Here is a 24,094-nt window from a genome sequence, read left to right as displayed (position 1 = left end):
CCCCCCTCCCCCCGATACCGGATAATAGTTGCAACAACGCAAGAGCGAACTTTTTCTGCGTAACTTTATAATTAGCATCTGTAAAAAAGCACGTTAAAAGTCAAATAAACAAATTACATCGGAAGTGAGGATCGCGGGGAAAAACATTCAATTGCTGAAACTTGGCGAAACGAATTGTTCGCGTTCGAACGTTATACTTGATTTTACCGATTTCCTTCGCCGCTTGAGCGTCCTCCTCGCTGTAGATCTGCGCGTTTCCGGCCTCGTTCTCCAACGCGCCCCTGTTCTTCAGCTCGATCAGTAAATCCATGAAGTCGTGCCTCTTCGTGCCGTTCTTCTCTCTCCGGCTGATCATTTGCGACACCACGTTCTTGAAGAATCTGGTGACACTCGGGTCGATGACCTGCACGCCGAGCCACCTGTACAGCCTCGGCATCGCCGTTCGTAGCATCCTCCAGAGAGTGGCCTTGTAGCTCGGCCTCGAGAGCCTCTTCGCCGCCCTGTGAAACTCGGATTCCTCGTCGGTGAGCGCATTTATCTGTATGCCGAAGGCGCAGCTGCCGATGACGTCGATGGTGAATTTCGCCGCTAGTTCCCGTACCTCGAGCACCGTTCGATTCGCGTTGCAGCTCGCGTCGATGAGCTTCTGCAGTTCCTCGCCGCACTCCACCAGCAGGTAAAACATTCGCTTGAGTTTGCCGGACGAGAACGCGGGCGTCAATTTCGACCTGAGGCCCTTCCACTTGCGTCCTTCGAGATTGAATAGGTGTCCGGAGAGCGGGTCCTGACGCGAAGTATACAAAGCACGATGAAATTCACGTCGATCGATATATGCCGAGCGTGTAAAACACGGCGAGCTTTTGCGAAACTAATGTAAGAGTAATATTATTTAGTGTTAAGTAATATTCTTAGAATATTAGATGTAATATAATTGTTGTCTTTTTATTTCAAATGTATTGCAATACCAATTATTTTATCACATAAAGCTGGAAGAATTTTCTGTAAAAATACGTTTTATACTAAGAAAATTATACATATATATTTGTATTATTATTATTATTTTTTTAATATTCTAAAAACATTTTTGCAATATGCCAAGAATATTATGTGAAGTGGATATAATATCAATAGAACATTCCTATAATGTTAAAAAATAACATTCTTAGAATATTATTATTTTAACATTGTATAATATTCATATAATATTGTAGGAATATTACGCGCTCATAGAGAATGAATAAACTAATTTGAAAAGCGCCACACACTGAGAACAGTTTTCCCGTTTCGATTTCTTGGAATAGCAGATTAACAGATCGATAATGAAAGTAAAATAGAAGAATCAAGTTCACTCGCGTGTGACCGGCGCGAGTATCAAACTCGTCGTGGAGAGGAGTTGCAGGAGACGTACCTGAGAGTTGTTGATCGGAATCCCACGATTGGTGAAGCAAGGGAAATCCTTCACGCACACGCTCTTCACCAGATCAGGATCGCGCAAAATCAACATGGGTGATCTTACGCGAAATACACCGAAGAACCTTTCGTTCTTGAACCATTGGTACATCTCTTCGATACCTTCCGGTACCGACTTGCGGAACAGCAGCGAGGAACCGAAGTTGCCGACGAGCACGGTCGGCTTTTTGAACGGTACGCCACGGCATTCCCAAAAATTGAACGTTGCCGTGAAGTAAAAGTACAAGCCACCGAGGACGAGCCCGATCAGCAGACAGGGGTGATTCAACAATTCCGTTGCGACGTCAAACATCTTGAAGACTTCTGTTCGAGTTTCTCAAGAAGAACTCTTCTTTAACTTTTATTATTTATGGGGTTATTCAAATACTTAATAATTTACACATGTATAAATGTAATTAATAAAACGTTATTATTTGTAACGTTATTTATAATGTTACTGTTATCGGTGTAATTCACGATTTTTACGTTCCCGAACTTGTAATGCAAGTTTTCATAATTTCGCGGCACTCGCGTTGACTTTGATTGTCACATTGAATCGTTCACCTCGAATATCGATTTAACGTTGCGGCATTGTCATCGCGGCACGTTGGCGCGGATCGTTCGGTTATTGGAATCTATTTTTAAATCTGCTTTACAAACGCGCACTTTCCGACACAAAGGAGTATCGAGAAGGATTATGACGTTTATGGCCGCATTGTGTTTACACCGACAGGTCCGATTACACGTGAGCTTAGTCATACGTGTGCAGCTGTTTAACGGAGAATTGCACGTGAGTTCATACAACTTGCCGCTATATTTTCACCAAAGAGAGCGTTAAAATGCTTTCCCCTTAATCACCAATATCGTAATCAAACAGACGGAGTATCGATATATACGTTTCGCATCGATAATTAAATCCAATGAAAGTATAATTGATCCAAGTGAAGGTAAATTTTTATAAGTTAAAAATCAATTAGCAGGTGTTAGCGCGAAATGTAAAAATTGCAAAACGTTCAAAACGAAGCGTAGCTACGACTCTTTTAATATGTTAATATTGTAATTCCGATAATAACGCGCGCTCTCGAGGCCGGGCCTTATCTAGAATTCCTCTGTTGCGAGCGGGTTACACTTCGGGTTCTGCGAACAAGTTTTACCTCGTTTAACACGCTGTCATTAACCGGCGTACTAATCTATACACACTACTATCACTGAAAAGATGCACACTCACTGATCGCTTGACTTTCCATAGACATTAACGCAGATTAGCACCTCGGGCACCTGTCCTTTAAATCGTCCGACGTGACGCAGGCGAATGTCATCACACAACGTAGACGCGACTAGCCGGCGCGATATTGTTTGCATCGCTCGCGATTTTCCAGGTGCGATCGCAGTCGTCGTGAACGGCTGAAGTGGAAACGGTAGCCGCGACGGGAAGACGGTGGGAGGAAGGCCGCGAGAACGATAGAGGGGAAAAAGAAAAGTAACGATACAGCAATGTGCGTCGTATCGTTCTCGCCGAGAGGCTGACCTCCCACCGACTGGAACTCATGAACGGACGCACGCATTTATACAGACCTTGCGCTCGTGTCGGCCGGGGTCTCGTCATCCACAGTCCACAAACGAGAACTGATATCCCTGCATAGTTACGTCGGATATTATCTTCAAGACGCTTTTTGAATCATCCTCGATAACATTGGCCCCGCTGATAGAACTGAATTCGCGTTCTCCGTTTCGTCACCGTAGGATCGATGAGAGCGAGAATGCGATAAAATTGATTCAATCTGAAGAATCTCTTTTTCTCAGCGTACACGCGCAATTTCATCACTCGGACCCGAGCCGAAATAGAAGGATAGCTTATTTAGATAGATTAATAAGAACCGAATGACTTACTGACTTCTTTTTCGAGAACCTTTAATTTCAGATCGAATTATGCTATCTGCTATCTTCAACAACTTTGACGCTGAAACGGCGAAACTTAAGACAAAATAGGGATAAAATTATGTTATAAAAGTAGCTTAAAAATTGAAGCTATTTCTTGCTATCTTAACTGCTACTGTGTTGCGGAATCAAAGGTTTAATATAATATTTCGGTTTGTGGGAAAAGACGTTTTAATTGTTCAGGAATTCCTATAATCGTAATCTAATCGTTTCGTGATTAGGATTCGTCCAATCGCAGGCGATTGGATTGTGCGATTGATAGTTATCTTCAAAATACAATACAACGCATTACGCGCGGGCAAACATGTACAGCACTTATTTATGTTCCGCGTAATCGGAGTAATTTACTGAGTTGTTTCGGTGAGTCACACCTTTCACGTCGATCTTGACTTGATCTTCTTTCTTCTCTCTTGAAGCGTAATTGTCATATTACTTGCGAACATGGAAAGCGTCGCAACGAAATGCAGTCGACGGGGAAATCGATCCGCATTTTTCTCCCCTCCCACCACGAAATATAATCATCTGTCACATCAATAAAATGTCGAGCGCGCACGAATAACGGGTTAAGGTTCAGACGCGTGTCTGGCTGCGATATATCGTAAGTGAAAATAGATCTTGCCTTCATCCTAGCAACGTTGATCTCCGCTGTGGACATTTGGATGGCGCTTCTCCAGTGTGTTTACTCGACTTATGCGCCTTCCCAGCGAAGGAATGTCCCTTCTTCCCTCTATCGATCTTATCAAGACTTGAAAAAACGCGGCATCAAGCGGCATGTTAGAAGTTTTCTCTTGTCCCCGTGTGTGTCCCGGTCGCTTATCTCTCATCCGATATCTTTTTCCCTTTTTAAATTTGACTTTCGACTTGGAAAGGGAGGGATCGGCCGAAAAATCGTTTCTGTTCATGAAAATTCTATTGTGCGCGATCATACTTGATAAGAGGCAGGTTTCATGATCTCGCGAACGATAATACTTCGCGTTGTATCAGAGAGAAGTCAACATATATTTATATTTCTCGTCAAAGGGTAACGCGTTATCTCGTGTGGAGATTTTTATCGATTAGAAATATACAAGACATTTCACTTACATTATGAATGATAAGATCGAAAATGAAGCCCGATCGAAGAGCGAGTTATCGCGCGCGATTGAATTGCTTCTTTTTTTATACGCATGTTTAGAGATATAGATCATTCGTCAGAATTATATCAGATCAGTGGCCAACTGCGGATAACTGGCCGACTACGGATTCTACCGTCCGCTACAGAAGCGACTGATTTTCCCCGCGGGTGATGTTTCCCGCGACGCACGGTGGATTTCGCGGTATATTCCCGCATTTCCATTCGGTCATTGGAATTTCCATTTCGGATAGGACCGCGGACTAGTAGTATTGGCAATTTCGATTTACCCGGCTACCTGAGTCTTCCAATGACTGAGTATATGGCTGATTTCAGACGTTACGATAATGTAACAGTAATGTTCGAAATTAGAGAGAAAAATTTCTTCAAATTTAATCAATTTTATCGCATCCAAACAAATTTCATCATTGGTATGCTCCGTAGAAACTGACGTTTCGATTAATAAGTACGATTGTAGACTTTTTAACGAATATGCATCTTTATCTTAAATAACAAATTTGTTTGAGACGAAAGATAATTTTCTTATAAAGGAATTATTCGTTGATGTTTTATTTGGTTAAATGATATTATTTCAAATAATAGCGTTCTTTCTGTTAAATAATAGAGTTTCCTTGAATGAGACAATACAATTTTTACCCAAACAAATAATATCTCGTACGTGTTGTTTCTATGAAATAAATTTCAGTCAAATAAATAGAAATACTAAATCTAAAGAAACCTTATTCTCTGTGTAGGAAAAATTAACATCACAAACGGCACGATCGAGGTGTTTCATTTCGAATATCGAATCGCGGATGAAACACTTGTGCTTTTCTTTTGCCGTGGAATTTTTATCGCATTTTCTATCATATATAACCTTTTCTTGAATTTAATTTCGCCAATTCGCAAATGGTGAAGCTAACTGCCGTCGACGAAAGTTCCGAAACCGACGAAGAGAGAAATGCGTAAGCCCCGGACAGCGACAAACTCGTTCGTCGGAATGACCCAAATGATAGTTGACTCTTCGTATATTCGTCCTCTCTAATTTGTGCGCAAAATTCGCCACCGTTGTTCCCTGAGATGAACTGATTAAATTCGCGGATAAGCGGATCAACGTGTTTTCGTTTGCTATCTCGCGACCTAAATAGAACTATGAATAAATAATCGCAATCACCAAGTGTAATCGTATTCATTTGAATGCAATTACTGGTTTGGGAATGCTCATTAAAATTTCATCACTCGCTGCTTGGGAAATTGACGCACCCAAATGTAAATGAGAATGAGTAAATTAATAAGAACAAATATAGTTAATTTTAGGAGATCTAATACACATAGAAAAATATATACTGCATTGAAGCAAACGTTATACTTGTTCCAAGTATTTCATAAGTTTATACATTCCCGAATTTATTTTAAATATATTTTAAATTCAAGTAAATGATAGTACTTCATAAAGAATAACTAGTGCTATCGTCTAATAACAATTATATATCATTATGTTAATATATATAAATTTATTTATTAATTATTGGCATTAAATATGTTTTTATATTATATATATATATATATATAGAAATCATATTCATGCTTTTTATGGACCGTGCGTTCCCTTTCACAGATAACACACGAAATATATATTTAGAGCGCAGATATTACTGCCAACTTAGAGCGTTCCCCCGCTGTGGCGTTTACCGCCGCCTTGCCTCGCGGAATAATAATACGAATCGAAATTCGGCGGAGCCGAGTCGTCGCAGTGGCGCCGCTCCGGAGCACTAAATCCCATTCTTCTGTAAAGCTCTTATTTATTTATCGCGACGAAATTGCATGGATGCGATCGCCGATAGCTTGTGCAATGAATCGCGCCACCGCTCCGTCAGCGTGGACGCAGCCGCAGCTGCAGTCGGAGGAGCTGCCGCCGCTGGTGGCGGTCGGAGATGTTGATGCTAAATAAAACTCCTAGCTGCTTGGGCCGATGCCATGCGCTCTAATTTCCTCGAAGGCACGGCCGGCTGTGGACGTGGTGGCCCGGGGTCTGCCACGTCGACCTGCGCGACGATTCCGCGTGATCACGAAGCGAAGAAGCGCGGAGGAGTGGAGAGCGGCGGCCGTCCGTAGGAGAAGCCGAAGAACGACGACGGGACGCGTCGCCTCGCCAGCGGCGTCCGGTCCTCGTCTCTTCTTCGATGTGAAGGCCGCTCTGTCATGGCTGTCGCCCTTCTGGGCAAGTGCGTCGCGCTGCTGGGCCTCGTCCTGCTGCTCTACGCCACCTGCTATGGCTTCCGGATTCGCGACTCCGTCGTTCCCACGCATGGCAGAGTCTGCCCCGACAAAACGACGTACCTGGCTCGAAAGTGGCACGAGAGCGCAGAACCACCTGCCGAGCCGACGTCGGCTGCTTCCAGGATAGAGAGCGTCGAGGTGGATGACGACGAGGAGGAGGAAGAGGCGCTGGTGGAAGTGGAAGACGGAGAGGAGGAGGAAGAGGATAATGGATCAGTGGGAGACTCCGAGAGAGATCTAACGGATGAGGAGGACGAAGGGGGAACGTCCGACGAGGATATCGACAATGTCGGCGAGAAGATTCTCGGAAAGGATTTGAAGAAGCAAATCGTGAAGGAAATCAAGACGCAGATTAAAACCGCAAAAACTGTCAAGTCGGTGAAACACGGTAAAAGCAAAACTGATGACGACGCTGAGGACGAAGACAGCGAAGAAAAGACAACAATGAAGACAGATAAACGAAAAGGCAAGATAGAACCAGTTAGGGAACAAGTGAGTGCATCGCACAAGAAACAAGACCAAAGTAAAATTAAGGTTTCGCAGAGCGACGATGACAAAGACGACGGCGAGGAAGATGAAGAAGCTGACACTGAGAAGACTGCTCCCAAGAAGTTGGAGAAAGTGAGATTGGCGCATAAAGCAAAGTCGGCTAAAATTTTACCCAGCAAGCCCGCCGTGGAAAAGCCAAAGCAAGAAGAGAGAAAGCCGGCTGACGTCGCGACTCGGCGTCCAGAAGCCGAGGCCGTGAAAAAGACGATCGAAGGCACGAAGAAGAAGCCTGAATCGATCGAAGGTACGAAGAAACCCGTGGAGAGCGCGAAGAAATTATCCGAAGGCACGAAGAAAGCCGTTAAAACGGCCGCTCCTAAGACCGAACCTTCCGCGCCGAAGATCAGGGAGCAAGCGAAGACACCGCAGAGGGCGGACGTGAAAAAAGCAGGACCAACTTCGAGACCGTCGGTGGAAGTTTCGCGAGCGGAGGAGAGTGAGTATTATGTGAAAATGGTTCAATAAGAAAAGTAGCGCGGCTTCGTCCGGAGGATGTGTTTCCGCGTGAATAGGTACATATCGGCCGTACAATAGTAAATTAATTAATAATCAAACTTGATCCACACAACAGAGCCGCTCTCTCTCTCATTCTTCTCACCGAGTTTTCTCCCGCGCGCGGATAAATTTCTCATTGTTTCTTTCTAAATAGAGAATTCCCTCCGCGCCTTTTTCCTTCCTCCTCGTGCAGTTCCTCTCGGTAATGTAGTAGTACATTAACGGTGAAAGTATAACCACGCTCTTTTGAGCTTCCTCGTGCGACGTCGGGAGAACACTTTCGCGTGATCGATTACTTTTTAGAACGAAGAGAGACGAAAGCGAGGAAACACACGGACATCACATTGTCCGAGCTGAATGATGCAATTCTGCGCGTACCGACCTTCGTGCCAAATTTCACGAACGTTGAGGATCCCGAGTGTCAGCGGCACGGCAAGATATTCCTGCGACAATTGAGAGGTTACAGGTTGTGGGCGCTGCAAAGTGAGTCGATTGACAGAAATAACCGTGTTCATTCTATTTCGGAGCATCGACGAGTCAAAATCAAATTACGTCTCATCTCGGCCGAATGCTTCATCTAATATCCATTATTTCGGTCGAAATTTCTTCCAAAGCAAAATACCGCTTATAAATCGAACGGGTAGCAACGTAACTATTTCACGTACACCAGTTTAGTTTCAGCAACTCTTTTTTTCTCTATAAACTTTTCCCTTTGAACGGAATACGCAGTATAGATGTAATCGGACGATCGGAGCTTCGACCGGAGAAGGTTTTTGCTCGCATATCCGAGTGTTTTGATTCGGCGAAACAGCATCGACTTTGTCGGTATAAGAGCTTACTTTGCTTCCAGTGCTGGATTCGAGCGCGAAGATTCCGTCAGGCTTGTTGCGAGGAAACGTGAATCAGCTCGGGGATTACGACCAGTGCTTGGGTGTGTTGGCGCATGTTAAAGTGGATGAGAGGACGATAAGAATTCAGGGGAAATATTGCCTGGCTACCGTGGACCTGCACGCTTCCCATCCGGATATGAAGCTGCCGGTCAATCTAATGCAAGCCCGCGCTTTTATACGAGGCAACATGCACGACGTAAGAGGTTTCGGTGGAGATAATATGAGTTACCGCGAATAGAACGTTTCTGTGACTGCACGCATTCCGTATCATTTATCTTAGCGAAATGCACAATTTAACTGGCCAAGTGCCTAGAGAACGCCAGACGCATTCATTCACGGACACAGTCTTATTTAAACGACGAAGGAACATTTTCTTCAACACACACGTGGCTTTGAAATAATTAAGCGTTCGGAATCTCCGGCACCTGAGACTCTGAATTCTTCCAACGAGTCATCGATTGTTTCAGCCCGGTCATTTCATCCCGAAATTCACCACGATGAATTGGGCGCTGTGCCTTCCCGCGGCGTGTTCCGCTAAGGACGCCGAGCGCGCGTTAGAAAACGCCTTGAGCGACTACAATACAACTGTCGGGATTAAATTCACGGTGGACGTCGATCCCGACATGTGTTACGTTAAGCAAAAGTCCACGAGTTACTCGAAGGAGACGATCGGCGTCTTGTACGTATTTCCTTGTTACATTGAAGAAAACAAAAAAAAAAAAAAGAAAAACCACGATGGGAGCATTCCAAAAATAATGAAAGAAAAAAAAAATGAAATCCATATTGTTCTAATTCATTATTTTATATTGTAGATATTTTTACGCGATGATCATTTGTCTCGTTATTATAGCGACTGTGAGGGATTACCTCGTGGAGACGCAAGGAAAGGGTATGCGATTTATATTTTTTTTATGAATAGATCTCTCTTACGAAAGGAAACTACGAAATTGTGTTTGCAGAGATATTTCAGCTCGGGTGTATAGGTGCGCAATTACGGTATAATACGCGTATCTTTTTCGCAGGAAATTACTCTGAAAGGATAATCATGTCATTTTCCTTGCGAAGGACGATTAAAGCCTTATTGAAGGAAGCGACGGGTGCTGCGGATATTACGTGTATTCACGGAATAAGAGCGCTGGCTACGATCGCTCTTTACGTTGCTCACCAGCTTATAACAATTTCCCGAATACCGTTTAGTAACCGTACCTCTCTTACCGAGGTAAGACCGTCGGACGTGGAAACCCGGATTATAACGTTCTGGCGTGCCGCTACATCGATTGAATTATGTTTAAACAGATCGCCAACAGCCCGGCCAGTTCTATTTTGCGAGTATCGTTGGTTTACACGGACGCTTTCCTGCTGCTGAGCGGCGTTCTCACCGCTTACAATATGGCGAACGAGCTGAAGACTCGCGGCGAGATTCGCTGGTTCTGTCGTTTCACCGCCAGATTCATCAGGTATCCGCTCACCTAAATTCCTGTACAGTCTCGGGGTCGTGCTATTTCACAGATCGAGAGTTCGCGAAATTCTGAATCTTAATGTGTATAAGCGTAAGGCTGAAAGTCGCGTAAGTAACTCTAGTTATAACGATTCTGACCTTTGTGTGAAAATCGTGTAACTCTCGATCTAGGGAAATATATATAACCGACCGTGCTGCCTTGCTTGAATCAAATCAAAACTGTACCCCACGGTGCGTTTCAGACTTACACCAGCATTGCTCGCGGTGGTGTTTTGGTACGCTTTCATCATGGAACACGTCGGTTCGGGTCCGCAATGGAACAACATTGTCGGAGCGAACGCGGAACTGTGCAAGTACAACGCGTGGACGAATTTGTTGTACGTGCAAAACTTTTTTCCGTTCGAGGAGATGGTAAGTAGACGATATCCTCAAGATCGAACATTGACGCGCGATTCTCTTTTTCTTTTCTTTGTTGACAGTGCGCCACACACACGCATCAGCTGGCTCTGGACATGCAGCTGTCGCTCTTGGCTCCTATATTAGTCTTTTTCCTGCAGTATAAACCCCTCATCGGTGTCCTCATAATGACCTTCCTCGTCCTTCTATCCGCTACGCTTCGTTACATCGCGACGATGAACAATTATCTGTCTCTCGTCATCTTTCACGGGATATCGTGAGTACATTTCTCGAGTGCCTCGTCTCGACGACGCGTCCGTACAATTTCATCTTCACTGTGTACCTTCCCTTGATTGCAGATTGAAACGCCTCTACAAGACTGCTAATTTAACTTACGCATTACCTCTGCACCGGGCCACGCCGTACGTTTTCGGCGTGGGCCTCGGTGCGCTGTTACATCACACCGGGAAGAACGTCAGGATCCACAAGGTAGAGATAGGTAGGCGCTTCGTGGTCGCGCTTGATCGAAGCAACGAGGTCCTAATTTCAGGTGTTAGTGATCTTGGGTTGGTTGATCGCGACGGCTTTGGGTTCATGGTCGTTATTTTCACCCTGGCGTCAGGCCAGACGAGACTATGTGTACGATGCTGAAGAAGCCACTCACTATGCGGTAATCGGGCCGGTATTGTGGGCCGTCGCTCTATGCTGGTCAATATTTGCCTGCTTCACGGAGCACGGAGGTCTGTTAACGCTATGTGATAACCGGTTGGGCATGTAAATATAACACTGACACGCAATAATCACTCGCTCCGCAGGCGTTATTAACAGATTTCTCTCGAGCTATTGGATGGTGGTCTTCAGCAGGATATCGTACGCCGTCTACTTGACGCAATTCGCAATCTTTTTCTACAACGTCGGGACCACGAGATTCTCCGCGGGATTTCAATTTCACAGGGCGGTAAGTCCGAGCGAGAATATTTTTTTTCCGGCCGTCAAAAGAACGCGTCCTTCCGACTGTTGTAGCGCCTTCAGAAGCGTCGTGACTAGAAATCATTCGTAACTCCGAATCGCATCGAAGTACATGATCCTTACGTTTGCAGATCGATCCTCTGGAAGTAGCGACGGTGATAGCCGCGTCAGTCGTGTTGACGTTACTCCTGGATCTGCCGATGCAGGAGGTGAAGAGTGTCATAATGGAAAGTACGGACGCTTTGACGCTCGAAACTTCGGAGGATAAGAAGACAAGCGTCGAGGATAAAGACGAGCGAGCGGACGTTTCGCGCGGGGAGGACGACTCGATCGATTGGCGGAAGGACGCGGAGGAGGAAACGGTGGACGTACCGACGATGAAGAAGGCGAACGGCAAGCGGATGCCGTTCGTCGATCGTGAGACGACGCGCGATTCCGAGGAGGTGTCGAGCGGAAAGCCGGCGACGAAAAAACCATCCGGAGAGGGTCCTACCAGGAAGCCGATGAACGTGACCGACGACTCCGAGGAAGAAACCATCGAGTTCCTGAGGAGTCAACGGAACAGGCGTTCGTCATCCCGCAGCAAGGAGAATAAGAGATCAGCGTCGAGGGAGAGCGACGACGAGTCGCGTCAGTCCCGGCGATCCAGAGGCAGGGAAGCGGACGATTATCGTTCCTGGGAATTCGTCGGGAGAGAAGCTCCGTTCTCCCGAGAAAACCAGCCGGAGGTGAGGAGGACGCTCTCCTCCGAGAGAGAGGAGGGGCGAGCGCCGAAGCCCGAGCGCCTTTCGAGCGACGAAGAGGAGTGGGAGCGCGAGCTGCGGATACGGAGGAAGGAGTTCATGGAGAAACTGATCTCCCAGCAGAGCGAGTCGCTGGGCGAGGAGAAGGGCGAGACCGGCGCGGAGCCGTTGAAGCGCAGGTCCTCCGCGGAAGGCAGGATAGCCTTGCTGAGCGACGAGCTCTCGGCGGAGGACAACATGGACTCGTGGACCGTCAGCGTCGGGCCGCGGCTCGCGCTCCTCGGGTCCTCTCAGGAGCCGAGTGAGCCCGAGGATGACGGCATTTACATGCGACGGAGGGAGTATCGCGAGCAGGGCCCGCCGTCGAGGGAGGAGAGCCAAAGCGAGGACGAGAGTAGCCAGGACACCTCGAGGAGGCAGTCCTACAACAGCGGCAGCCAGAAGACCTCCTTGGAAGAGGAGGACGACACGAACAGCTGCAATTTCGTCCTGACGAGAAGTAGCAAAAGGGAGTCCCTGCAAGATCTGTCGAAATTGTCGCAGGAGGAACTGGCGGATTCCGGCTGGAACGTCGTGAAGAAGGAAGGCGTTGAACTCCTGCCGGTGAAACCGTCAACCGGCTTGTTCAAGCGGGAATCGATCGTGAAGAGTCAGGCCAGCGAGGAGGATCCCGAGTACCTCTTGCCGGAGAGGCCCAAGCTCGTTCAGCAGGAGCGCGAGCACCCGTTCAAGAAGGCCTGGCAGATGCAGAAGTCCAGGTCGGAGGAAGACGGCTCGTCGGCGTACGCCATTAAGGATCCCAAGGAGCCGCCGCCGGTCAAACGCGAATACAGCGGCGAGCAATCCGAGGATATCGAGTCGTGCGCCGACGACGAGGCTAGCGTCGTAGTGTTGCGAAGTAGAAGCACCGACACGGAGGATAACAGGACCAGCTCGAAATCCGGCACGGACGAGACGGACTACAGCAGGGCTGGGCGCGACAGGCAGAGCTCAAAATCTGAAACCGACGAGGATTCCTCGAGATTTAACTGGCCGGGTGAGGAGGAGAGCGAAGAAGAGGAGGTCGCAGGTGGAGTCCGCGGCCGGAGGGACAAGTCGGAGGAAGCGGATTGGGATTGGGAGCAGGAGGAAACTTGACGAAAATGATTTTAGACAATTGCACGAGAGTGATTATGCCTTACCTTCAAGTTTGCTCGAAGATGAGGACTCTTCGACGGGGGGAGGCGATCGATTTGAATCGTAGCGCTCGAACGGGCTACGTGTTTGGCGAGGAGGAATTTTTCTCGAGACGTGAGGAATAGGAAGATATATGAAGAGAGAAAGGGAGAGAGAGAGAGAGAGAGAGAGAGAGAGACGACCGAGGTTTATATTACTCCTTATATTGTGAGTTAATAAATGATAAAGAAAATGTTCTGCACAGTTCTGATGAGCATTTTACTTTTCATGTACATTACACGTTCGACGTATCGATTCTCTCGTCGGGATTATGTTTCAACGCTTGCTTCTCTGAAAAGATAAAGACAGACGATAATTACGTATATACATCGGTTATTTAATTAAAGTGCTATCCTTTGAGAAAATATTGAATTCTTAAAAGATATAGTGGACTCAACGATTTTTAAATAAAATATTAAAATTAGCATCGTTCTTGCGATAACAGTCGATAACATGTCAATTTAATGAGGTCATGTACATGAATTAATAATATATATCGTGCTTATAATAAACTGATAGTAAAATTATTGAAAAAATGTAATGAATGACTTTTAGAAATTTGGCACGAATTAATTAAATTGTTATAATTAAAATAATTTTAACTTTAGTAATTAATATTTTGTTACATAATTTTAATTTTACTGTCGATTTTAACATAAGCGGCTAATTTTATTCTTCTCTGTTTAGAAATGATTAAGTGCCTAATTATCATTTTCTGAATACAATTTTTCCGTACAACTTTCCATTTTCAATTTGTAATCATAATATAACATACCTTTTTGCAAAAACGTCCGTCCCAGACCAAGTATTGGCGATTCGAACATCGTCGACAGCACAACAGCTCCACCGAATGTAAGTATTACATGTGACAATATTGTACGTAACTAAAAGGAAAGATATTTTATTTTATCGATTACACATACATTATATTTGATATGGTTGTCGTACTGACTAATTGGAAATTATTTAGATGTTGTGGCGTCCTGAGGGTCGCTGCATTGTGTAATTCGACAAAACCATTTACCAAATACGCAGAATACGTCAGTCGACTGAGGACGACAAACATTCTACATCTTAAGAAGTTTCTTATAGGTCCTGCGGTCAAAGAAAGCATACATTTTGCTTGGTACATTTGCTAACCCGTGTACGCATTCGATGTGTAAGTCATTTTATCATTTTTAAGAAAAATGATTACTAATACCTGCGTTATCAGTGATGCATGCAATTAAAATCCAACCAACGCCCATGCACCAAAGAAATCGATGTAGCGGTGAATATACTGCAGCTTCGACGACAGTGAAGTCCTTTCTTACGTTGTAAAATATTGTAATGGAGAACATCGATATCAGCAGCGAAAGTGTTGCAAATAACCACCCAAATATGATAAATTTCTGCGTCGTATAATTCACATTTTAATAAGCCTAATTTACACGCCGCAACATTTAATATATTTTATATACAAATGCAAAAATAACACGTGTATGTATTCAATTGTTAAAAGAATTTAATACATCTAACAGTAAACTCGTCACTTTAATATGATATTCGTATTAATCGCCACATTATAAATCGTACATATACAGGATATCGTTCCAACGTTTTAAAAATATATTAATTGATTTGAAATATTATTTATATACCGATTATTCATATAAATAAGTTCTATTCAAAATAGCGGTAAATTCAGATATTATGCATAACTGTGTAATAAAATCTTTATTGGGATATAAAACAGCCTATATGACTCATGCGTAATCTAATACGCTAATTCAAAAATTCTAAAAAGCTCTAAAATGCTTGAAAAATATCCAACCGTATTTTGATAAAAAAAAAGTTGCGTCGTTTAGTATCGAGAATCCACCGGTGTTCTCCCAATTTGGTTATTCTGGGACTGTATATTCGCACAAAATTTGTATTAAATAGAAAATAATTAATACCTTCGACAATTTACGTTCGCCTGCTTGTAATCGATAAGCGCCGTAGCCAAATATAAGACCAATGCAGTATGATTCCGCTCTCATGTGCGTTTTAATGTAAGCGCTCGCAAAGAAATGATTAATTGTAATATCTTTAATTTCACTGCAAAAATATATTTAATCGAGTTATCTCGACGAGGTCGAGCGTTAAAACTTAATACGCGACGACAAATATAACACTCCACTGTGTTTTTAATTAAATAATACCAAATGTTAATATGATTGAACTTCGAAAAGCACTAATAATAGTATTGAAAATCCATAGTTACGTAACGTCAATTATAGATTTTCAATACTGCCAGCACACTTCAGAATGCAGCTTATAAAATAATTATCATAACTGGTTTCGGTACTTACACAAATGGCAATAAATTGTGTCCATATAAATTTGCATCAATACTATACTTTTGAAAATCGTTTGCTGTTAATTTAAAAATTCTGAAAAGCATACCGCGAATAGACCATTAACGTCGGATCCAAGTTGCCGAGAAGCGTCATCGCGAAAGGTATCGCCATCGAAATTGCTGTTGCACCGAGGAGTAAATATTTTCCAATTTTGCGCCATCTCCACAAAGGATATATGATTGCCGGTGCTAATACGAAAAGTTGCGTATCCACAGCGAGATACCACGATTGGAACATGCACTAGACCGCGGAAAATGATTATGCGTAAGAAAAAAAAAAAATAGATTCATACACGGAAAATCAAATGTATTCATTGTACATAAATTATTTATTCGAGGTTAATTGGTAATTTTTAATTCGCGGTAATTTTGAAGCGCTTACTATTTTGTGCGTGTTGACGTAATTGTTTATGTACAGAAGATTAGCCCACCACGAGGTCAAACATTTTTCTTTCTCCTGCCTCATCATGGACCAAAGTGGGCCACGATCCAGCTGTGTCAACCACGTGGCATAAAGGCCTACCATTACAAAATAGGCAGGTGTTAATCTGCGTTGGAAGAAATGAACATATTAAAACAATTAGCACACGCTTTAAAATACAGGTTTCACGAGAACACACGCGTTTTTGGAAATGATACGTCTGTTTGCTCAAAAGCTTTGTTTCTTTCAAGAACACGAGTTACGTCAAAGCAGAAATTTGAAAAAGAAGATATAATATTAGCAAGAAATTGCCAATGATTAATCTTATTTTAATGATATATAAATTTCATATGCTAACCTGATGTAACGTGCGGCGTATAAGAGAAGGAAATTCACCGATTTTCTCTTATCGAGTTCTCGAAGAAGTACGCTGCAGAAGAGGAAACCGCTCAACAAAAGAAACGTGTCGACCAGCAGGGGATTGTTCAGAAATATCGAGTTCTCGATCTTGGTTACCGCCTTGGTTAAACAAACAACATTTTTTCTTATTTGAGGGAACGCGGGTCGCTTAAAAATAAGAAAGGGCGGTCTAAGTGAATACCTCATCGTAAAAATATTTATTATACACCGGGCCACTCATGATGAATACGAGCGAATGTCCGGCGACGATAAACACCATCGAGATGAATTTTATACCGGAAACACAATCCAGATGTAAGTTGTCGACCTGCGCGGGACTAAAAAGTTTCTTCAGATTCGATATCAGAGAGAAAGAGATCAGAATCTTGAGCAAAATTCCGTCCGGTGTTACATCTTTGTTTCTTAAACAGACGGTGTGGAATACGGTGCCACCGAGGATCATCAGAATCACACACAAGATCGCGCACCTGCGCAAAGCGGAAGAAATTAAATTTGCTCTGTGATTCGCTGAGCCGAAAAAAGGTGATATTTCGGTTGAATTAAATCGGATATATTTCTATTCGTGGAAGGTCTTTTCGTGTATTTTACACAAAGCTTTCGGCACTTTGAGGATGACACGGTCGGTTACGTGATAATCCATTTATCACTGTACACGCACATATACATACATTTACATTTTAATCTAAGATCCTCTTTGCTGTAGCAATTTATAAACGTTTTCCGCTGATAAAATTAGCGAGCGGGACGAGATTTGACAAGAGGACTCTCAGCGGCTCCGTGGACTTCGTTAATTGAGAAAGTTGTGAAAAAATATCCGATGGAATATCCGAAAATTGGGAGATTAAGAAGAATTCTACAAACGTATCCATGACTTACACGTAAATAATATCCAGAGTACCGACGGCCTCGAACTCATTCTCGTAACACGACATCTCGGACATCGCGACCGTCAGTCTCAGACGAGAGCCGCCGAAGGCCACAGCCAGGATTTCCCGGACGACTTCCTCGATATCCTCGGCGGCGCATCCGGCCGGCGAGCAGATACCCCAGTACAATTTCCTTATCGGTTCCCGATACCGTTCCTCGGCGTCTCTGAAAGCCTCCCATATAGAGCCGTTCTCACCGAGATAAATCTCGGGCACTCCGACGTCGATTTCGCCGAGGCAGTATCGTCCGCGAATACCCGCCGGTGCCCCGTCGTCCAGGTCCAGGCACTCGTCGAAGTTGCCCAATTGATAAACGGAGCCCGCCAGGACGCCCGTCGGCATTTTCGCGGTGGCGTCGTAAAATTTCACCGCCCATCCGGCCAGGTCGCGCAGTCCGGCCAGAACGGACCGGCACTCGTTTCTGCAAGTGTCGTCGCGGATCACGCCGATCGTCTGCTGGAGCAACTCGAGCTCTCGAGCTAGTAACACCGCGCTTTCGCTGTCACTGTCGTGCGACGTTCGAGCGTCCTCGTGTCGGACGGACGAACCGTTCGACTTGATCCTGAAGATGTGTCCGGTGTTCCCGATGGAGCCATGCGCGGCTATCAAGGAGAGGAGTAACGCCTGAAACGCCTGCGAGATCATGGTCGAGCGAGCTCTTCTCGTGCTTCAATTTGAACGTCGTTGCGTCCGTTCTTCAGGGAGCCCCGGTGAATAATTTCGTCATCGTCCTTGCATGAACGAGCGAGTCCCGCCTGACTTGTCTCAGAAGGAAGCGCCGATATCTGGTAATTCACGACCCGATCGTTGGCAAATCTCGTCGTCAAAGGAAAGATCGCGAGGTAACGACTTGAACGACTGATTAGTGAATCTTGGCTGGTCGCTTCTGAACCGCTTCTAAACCGCGAAGCGACTGTCGTCAATCATCGAAAGCAGCTCGCTCAAACGACCTTTCGAACTCCCTTCCTCCTTTCTGGTTGTCCGTATTCTTACACGTAATCTCATCTTTTCATTCTTTCCTTTTCCTCTTTGAAGGTAAAAAAAAAAATTGTAGTTGTTATACATCGCATAAACATATATCTCTCTCTCTCTGAATATTACACTTCCTGTTGTATTTACATATCGAAGCGATCTTCGAGATTACATTCTTCGCTAAGATAAAGAAACAAAAATCAGAATAATCAAAATGAAATCTCAATCGTATTTACGTGTCATGACTGAAATACTTAACTTTCGATTTTGGTTCGGAAACACCATCACGCAGGTGCGATAATCTTTAAAAGGATTATTAATTTTAGCAGATCCAACGGATCTGCATCTTGAATACTCGCTCGGAAGACCATGGATCGTTTATAAAAACAACAATAATATCCTGATCGAATGTCACGTATAATTTCGTTCCGTCATCCTTCCTTCCTCCCTTCCTGCGATATACAACTCCGGCAACTCGATTAAGGGTCAGCACGCAACGCCATTTAGCTTTTCGTCATTCTTGTCGTTAGCGATGATAGATTGGCACGTTCAATTAATCGAATCACGATGTTTCAATGTTGGTCGTGATGTCTTAATATCAAGAAGCACCCCGGCACAATGAGCCGGCGACTCTGCGGCTGGCGAATGACTGTCTGTACGAATCGGCAATCGATTGTCTAAAGATCTGTCCGGAGTAAAGGAAAGACGTGTGCCGTGTTGGTTGCAACGCACGTGTTGCGCGCAACACAAACGTCGGAGTGAAGACTCCTTTTGTTCTCCCTTCTACAGTTCCCGTGATGAATCAAAGGACGGATCGGAGATGTCAACGCGGCGGTCGTTGAGTTCACATGGCAACGTCGGCTCGGAGATTGAAACCGCTGTAATTCCGGCGAATTCAATTTTCGATCCGATAAAGAATGCCTCGAAATTGGCGGCAGCTCAGATCAGTACGGGGAATTATAGAGCTCGTTCTCAGTTCGTCGTTCCTGTCGGACCTCCCACCCCACTTTGAATTTTCTGTTACGTATCGGAAAATATAACGCGCTTGCGTTTATAGTCGCCAGTTTACACAAACTCCTCTTGGTTTTCCAATTATATCTTTCACTTCTATCCGTGATATATCTTCATTCATTGCCAGAGAAGGAGAAAAAGCGTATTATTTATAGTCCGCTGCGTCTGCATGAAAATGCGCAACCTTCGACATTTGAATTCCAGCGCGATATAAATGCAAATTAATTCCTCACTAAGAGCCATTCTGAAATTCTCCGCAAGGAGCATCATACATTGACAATTTCAATTACAAATCTCGAACAATATTCTTCGGTTTGCCGTCGTAACACATTCGCTACCGTCGTCACACATATATGTGCGACACAACACAAGTATTCCTTTTTCCATGTCCACATTATCAAATTAAGTCTGTTCTACACAATTATACAAAAAGACACGAGCGGGTCTGTCCTCTAAATAAACCTCAGCAACGAACAATATTATTCGCGATGCCTACACAGAAAAAAAAGGTTTCTTTAGAATTAAGTATTTCTATTTATTTTACTAAAATTTTTGCATAGAAACAACACATACGAAATATTATTTGTTTGAGTGAAAGTTGTCTCATTTAAGAAAACTCTATTATTTAACGGAAAGAACGCTGTTGTTTGAAATAATATCTCTCAACCAAATAAAATATTATTTGGTCGCAATAAGTATGTAAAATGGAACAAATAATTTCTTTATAAGAAAATTCTCTCCCGTTTCAAGCAAATCTTTTATTTAAGATAAAGATATCGGGATAAAGATTCGCCGAAAAGTCTAACAATCGTACTTATTAATCGGAACATCAGCTTCTTTGGAATACACCAATGATGAAATTTCTTTGGATGCGACGAAGTTTATTAAATTCGAAGAAACCTTTTCCTCAGTATACGTTAACGCGGACGCTGTCGGTCGTAAAAATACCTGTGTCGCGTGTAACATCATCAGGAATTTATCGAGGTGATACGAGACGCTTCCCGGTAGCGATGCGCGCGTGGACGCGCACGTCGATCGCGGTTTAATTCAGCCGCGGCGATTGTATTGCGCGACGCGTCTGACGCAGTTATTATTATTATCTTATTTTCCGCGGAAGGGACGCATTAACAGGCTGAGGAGGAAAACGCCTAGTACATACTTTACGAGAGAAAATCTCATAAAAGTGTTGCCGCGCGCGTTCCGTTCGTCGCTCGCTCCGGGTAGGCGGCCGGACGGTTATCCCGTGCGGGTGATGTACGCTCGCGTTTATGGCGCCACAGGGATTACTTCCGTTCACCATGCGCTATCCGCCGCTTACCTGCGGATCCGCCGTCGGCGGTCGCTTACGGCGCGGCGGTTTTCATTGCTTTCGCCCGGTCGAGGCCGCCGCGCGGTTTGCCTCGTTTATGCCTGTCACACAGGACACAGAGGTAAACGAAGGCTTTATACCTTGGCGCACCCCGCCCACACGGACCGCGCCGCGTAAACCCATGTAAAGATCGCGCGCGCCCCGATCATATTTCACGCTTACGATCCACAGCCGCAGCCGCTTTATTATTTATGTCGCGGCTACATCGAGACTAATTACCGGTTGGCTCGCCGATCGTCACCGGGTCACCGGTGCTCGGAACGTCCTCGGGATACGCGCGGAGACAATTAGCTTACCCCCTTGTTTGTACCGCGTTATTAATGTGTCATACACGGCTTTGCGTCAGCGCGCTCGCGTTTTCGCGGGTGTTTGCGTGCGCGCGCGCGTGTTGTTGTTGACAATGCACGATAATGCCTGCTTAAAAGGCTGCCCACGGATTATCTTTGTTTTCGCGGCTTTCGACATTTCCTCGAGTCAGATCGAAAATACAAAGGAGAAGCGCGCGTTCCGGCATGGGAAAGGAATAACTTGAAGAGTGAGAAAGTTACAGGAGTTGGGTAAATGTACTATCGAGGCTCTTTGTTTCTGTTTTCTTACTTTAATTTATTGTTATAAAGCTCTTTAAATCGCTGCTGCGCGATAAGATGTAACTTTAATGTAAATTTTTGTCTTTTCAGTGGCAAGGTGCAAATATTAAAATTGAAAAATGAGAAACGCGCAACTACAAATCAGAGATTCCGTCGTGATACGCACGCAACAGTGACACGCAATTGAGGCAGAAACTTTCCTGAGTACCTAATACAAGTGGTTGACTCAAAATATTGACATGTGAAACGAGATCGTGAGATAATCTTATGCCTCGTATGCGGAAGACAATCGCCGGGAGAAAATTGCAGAACGAATCGCCGTTTCATCGGTGCGACGAGCCGATATTACGCGGTGGAATCCTTGTGTGAAATATATACGAATATCCAGGGGGGTGGTGTGCTTCGACGAGTGCTTCCGGTTCCCGCGCTTTCTCCGGTATGAGACCGCAAAATTGCATAGTCAACGTGATCCCGAACGTCCGAGGAATCCGAAACGGTTGAGGCGCGAGCGGTACGACCTTCCATAGATCACTTCGTACCAATTTGGAGTACGATGCTGCTCCGCGAGATCGTGGCGAAAGCTTGGAACGGGACCGTTGAGATTCTGGGCTCTCCGAGATCTTGGACTGCACGGGTCCTTCATGAGCCAAGAATTCGATAGCGGTTCCGAATCGGCTGTTCCGCATCCTTGACGTCTCCGTCGAACGCGGCTCCTCGGCGAAGTGTCGAAGATGAGTTATCACGAAGCGACCTCCGAAGGCGGGTCTCTCTTTTTTTCACAACAGTGCGTTCAAGTACATCGTCGCACATCTCGTCAAGGGCCAACACGTTGGGCAAAGTGTGCGTCGACATTAATCTTCGCAAGATTGTATTCTTCGGAGCCTCGAAAGATCACCGCCTTTGAAAACGAAGCTTCGTCTTAATCCAAAATTCGAAAGTATTTCTTTCAAAATGAACGAAAATTAACCCTCTCGAATGGTACACACATGTACCACCGATGTTTCAAAACGCTAAATTATGCCATTTGCCAGTGAATTAACGAAATCACAGCTAATATTTCATCGGGAAGAGATTACCTTATATTACGAAAAGGTTAGCAATCCTGGTCTTTCTTCGAGATCCCGCTAAATCTCAGCAAATTTCAGCTGCGAAATTCGGAAAAAAAGGACCTCTCAGAACGGCGCACGTAGCTCCGTCGCTGTGTAATCCAGCTCGGTGCACCCCGATATCGCCGATGTTGATGAGGAGGAGGAGGAGGCGGCGGCGGCGGCGACGAGCGAACGGGGGACAAAGAAGAAAAGCGGCGGGAGGAAGTTGAAGAGCTAACAGAAGGGGAACACAATAGAAAATATTCGTTGGCAGACGGGCGGGCGCGTTATTGCTGCTCGCACGTACACGCGACACGTACGTGTCGGTACGTTCTTATTTACTTTATCGAGAAGGCGAATCGCGGCGCCGGCGGTTCTCTCCTTCCCTGTATCTCGCACGCCAACCCCCCGGAGTGTGCGCGCGCGCGGTCCTTCTTCTTCGGGCCGCCGGACGTGATCTCTCTCCGCGCGCGCATCGCCTCGTTAGTATGGCTGCTTATCCGCTCGTCCCCGACGTGAATGCCGCGCGTTTCTCTATTGTCGTTGATTTCGGTCCACGTGCGCACGACGAGGACGCGTGTCCACACGAGCGCACACGCCGCCGTGGCGCACGGTCCGTTCCTCTTCTCTATCCTGCGAGACGTGCCCCGACTACCGGCAGCCCCCGGATTCCCCGGGATCTCCGCTTCCTTCGGGAAACGCCGTCGCCTCCTGAGGCATGCGCCACTCACCTCCGTTCGGCCGACCGAAAGAGAGCTCAGCCAACATAAATACCGCGGAATCAAAGCGGCACTCGGTCTTTTGCTACCCCCGCAACACACCTCTTGGCTGCGCCGTGGTATTTGCCTTATCACCCGGTATAATGTTGCTTGTAAATCGCGAGCGGCCGTCAACCGCGTATCTGGTGTCGAGATGTCGGGACGCTACGTTTATTAAGGCTCAGGAAGGGAGACACAAAATATATTAACTACACGGAAAAAGATTAATATCGATTTAAAATTCATATTCCCACATGTATAAGCGAGAATATATAATATTGTATAAAAGTAAAGTTTGCTCACATCAAGAAATTCTATACAGTTCTACTAAAAATATTATTTAATATCATTAAGTTCCACTTATAAATATTTCAAAATATAATAGTAAAATATTAAATATTATATTATATTTTTGTTATTCGAAGAATAATTTTATGAAATGAAAGGAAATAATATTGGACAGGGGAAAAACGATATTTTCAAACTGATTCTACAGTTCAAATTGTGATATATTCCAGAAAATACAATTTGAAGATATCGTTTTTCCCATTAAATATATTTCCCCTCAATTTATGAAAATTATTCTTGAATAAGAAGAATATACTTTTAATGGGACTATGTAGAATTTCTTCGTGTAAGCGAGTTTTATCTTCGTATGAGAATTTCTT

General features: G+C 44.8%; 3 protein-coding genes and 1 long non-coding RNA gene across 8 annotated transcripts in view; 1 reads left to right on the top strand and 3 right to left on the bottom strand.

The window, feature by feature from the left end:
• Positions 1-3,004, bottom strand: part of LOC106750610 (probable cytochrome P450 6a14) — a 6,436-nt gene extending 3,432 nt beyond the window's left edge. Inside the window, exons 1-3 of one of the 4 annotated variants that reach the window (XM_014631075.1) lie at positions 2,604-3,004; positions 1,409-2,260; positions 208-784 (exon numbers count right to left, since the gene is read on the bottom strand). In XM_014631075.1, the coding sequence (XP_014486561.1) occupies positions 208-784; positions 1,409-1,762 (931 nt within the window). In that variant the 5' untranslated portion in view covers positions 1,763-2,260; positions 2,604-3,004. Of the gene's footprint in view, positions 1-207; positions 785-1,408 lie in introns of all 4 variants that reach the window. The other 3 variants (XM_014631076.1, XM_014631074.1, XM_014631073.1) reach the window with 3 other exon arrangements.
• Positions 3,005-6,497: 3,493 nt separating this feature from the next.
• Positions 6,498-13,698, top strand: LOC106750595. Its single transcript, XM_014631042.1, has 13 exons — positions 6,498-7,763; positions 8,126-8,305; positions 8,673-8,908; positions 9,180-9,391; positions 9,525-9,601; positions 9,735-9,931; positions 10,009-10,169; positions 10,414-10,582; positions 10,651-10,844; positions 10,927-11,056; positions 11,118-11,307; positions 11,383-11,525; positions 11,668-13,698. The coding sequence occupies exons 1-13, from the start codon at positions 6,701-6,703 to the stop codon at positions 13,414-13,416; spliced, it is 4,701 nt and encodes a 1,566-aa protein (XP_014486528.1). The 5' UTR covers positions 6,498-6,700; the 3' UTR covers positions 13,417-13,698.
• Position 13,699: 1 nt separating this feature from the next.
• LOC106750596 (nose resistant to fluoxetine protein 6-like) lies at positions 13,700-19,287 on the bottom strand. Of its 2 annotated transcripts, XM_014631043.1 has the most exons (9): positions 17,592-19,287; positions 16,897-17,182; positions 16,654-16,814; positions 16,257-16,422; positions 15,922-16,115; positions 15,432-15,573; positions 14,696-14,885; positions 14,447-14,589; positions 13,700-14,378 (listed from the first exon to the last, which is right to left on the bottom strand). In XM_014631043.1, exons 1-9 carry the CDS (start codon positions 18,284-18,286, stop codon positions 14,196-14,198), a joined length of 2,160 nt encoding a protein of 719 aa, XP_014486529.1. In that variant the 5' UTR covers positions 18,287-19,287; the 3' UTR covers positions 13,700-14,195. The 2 variants fall into 2 exon arrangements, with proteins under 2 accessions (XP_014486529.1, XP_014486530.1); XM_014631044.1 differs by having other exon boundaries at positions 14,286-14,589.
• A 2,383-nt stretch (positions 19,288-21,670) lies between these two features.
• Positions 21,671-23,733, bottom strand: LOC106750597. The gene is made up of 3 exons (XR_001374957.1): positions 23,011-23,733; positions 22,657-22,902; positions 21,671-22,478 (listed from the first exon to the last, which is right to left on the bottom strand). It is a non-coding gene; the product is annotated as an uncharacterized LOC106750597 (long non-coding RNA).
• Positions 23,734-24,094: the final 361 nt, after the last annotated feature.

This window comes from Dinoponera quadriceps, unplaced genomic scaffold (genome assembly GCF_001313825.1).
Source record: "Dinoponera quadriceps isolate SergipeBrazil2010 unplaced genomic scaffold, ASM131382v1 scaffold5050, whole genome shotgun sequence".
NCBI classification, from domain to species: domain Eukaryota; kingdom Metazoa; phylum Arthropoda; class Insecta; order Hymenoptera; family Formicidae; genus Dinoponera; species Dinoponera quadriceps.
The sequence above is the reverse complement of the archived record's forward strand: the minus strand, read 5'-3'. Positions and strand labels throughout refer to the sequence as shown.

Bases quoted from the DNA above. Each gene is read 5' to 3' on its own strand.
- LOC106750595 (XM_014631042.1), top strand. From the start codon at position 6,701: ATGGCTGTCGCCCTTCTGGGCAAGTGCGTCGCGCTGCTGGGCCTCGTC. The intron at 9,392-9,524 runs GTACGTATTTCC...TTTATATTGTAG, and splicing joins AAGGAGACGATCGGCGTCTT to ATATTTTTACGCGATGATCA. The intron at 11,057-11,117 runs GTAGAGATAGGT...TCCTAATTTCAG, and splicing joins AGAACGTCAGGATCCACAAG to GTGTTAGTGATCTTGGGTTG.
- LOC106750596 (XM_014631043.1), bottom strand. From the start codon at position 18,286: ATGATCTCGCAGGCGTTTCAGGCGTTACTCCTCTCCTTGATAGCCGCG. The intron at 16,815-16,896 runs GTATTCACTTAG...TGTTTAACCAAG, and splicing joins ATAAATATTTTTACGATGAG to GCGGTAACCAAGATCGAGAA. The intron at 14,590-14,695 runs GTATTAGTAATC...CTTTGACCGCAG, and splicing joins ATGCATCACTGATAACGCAG to GACCTATAAGAAACTTCTTA.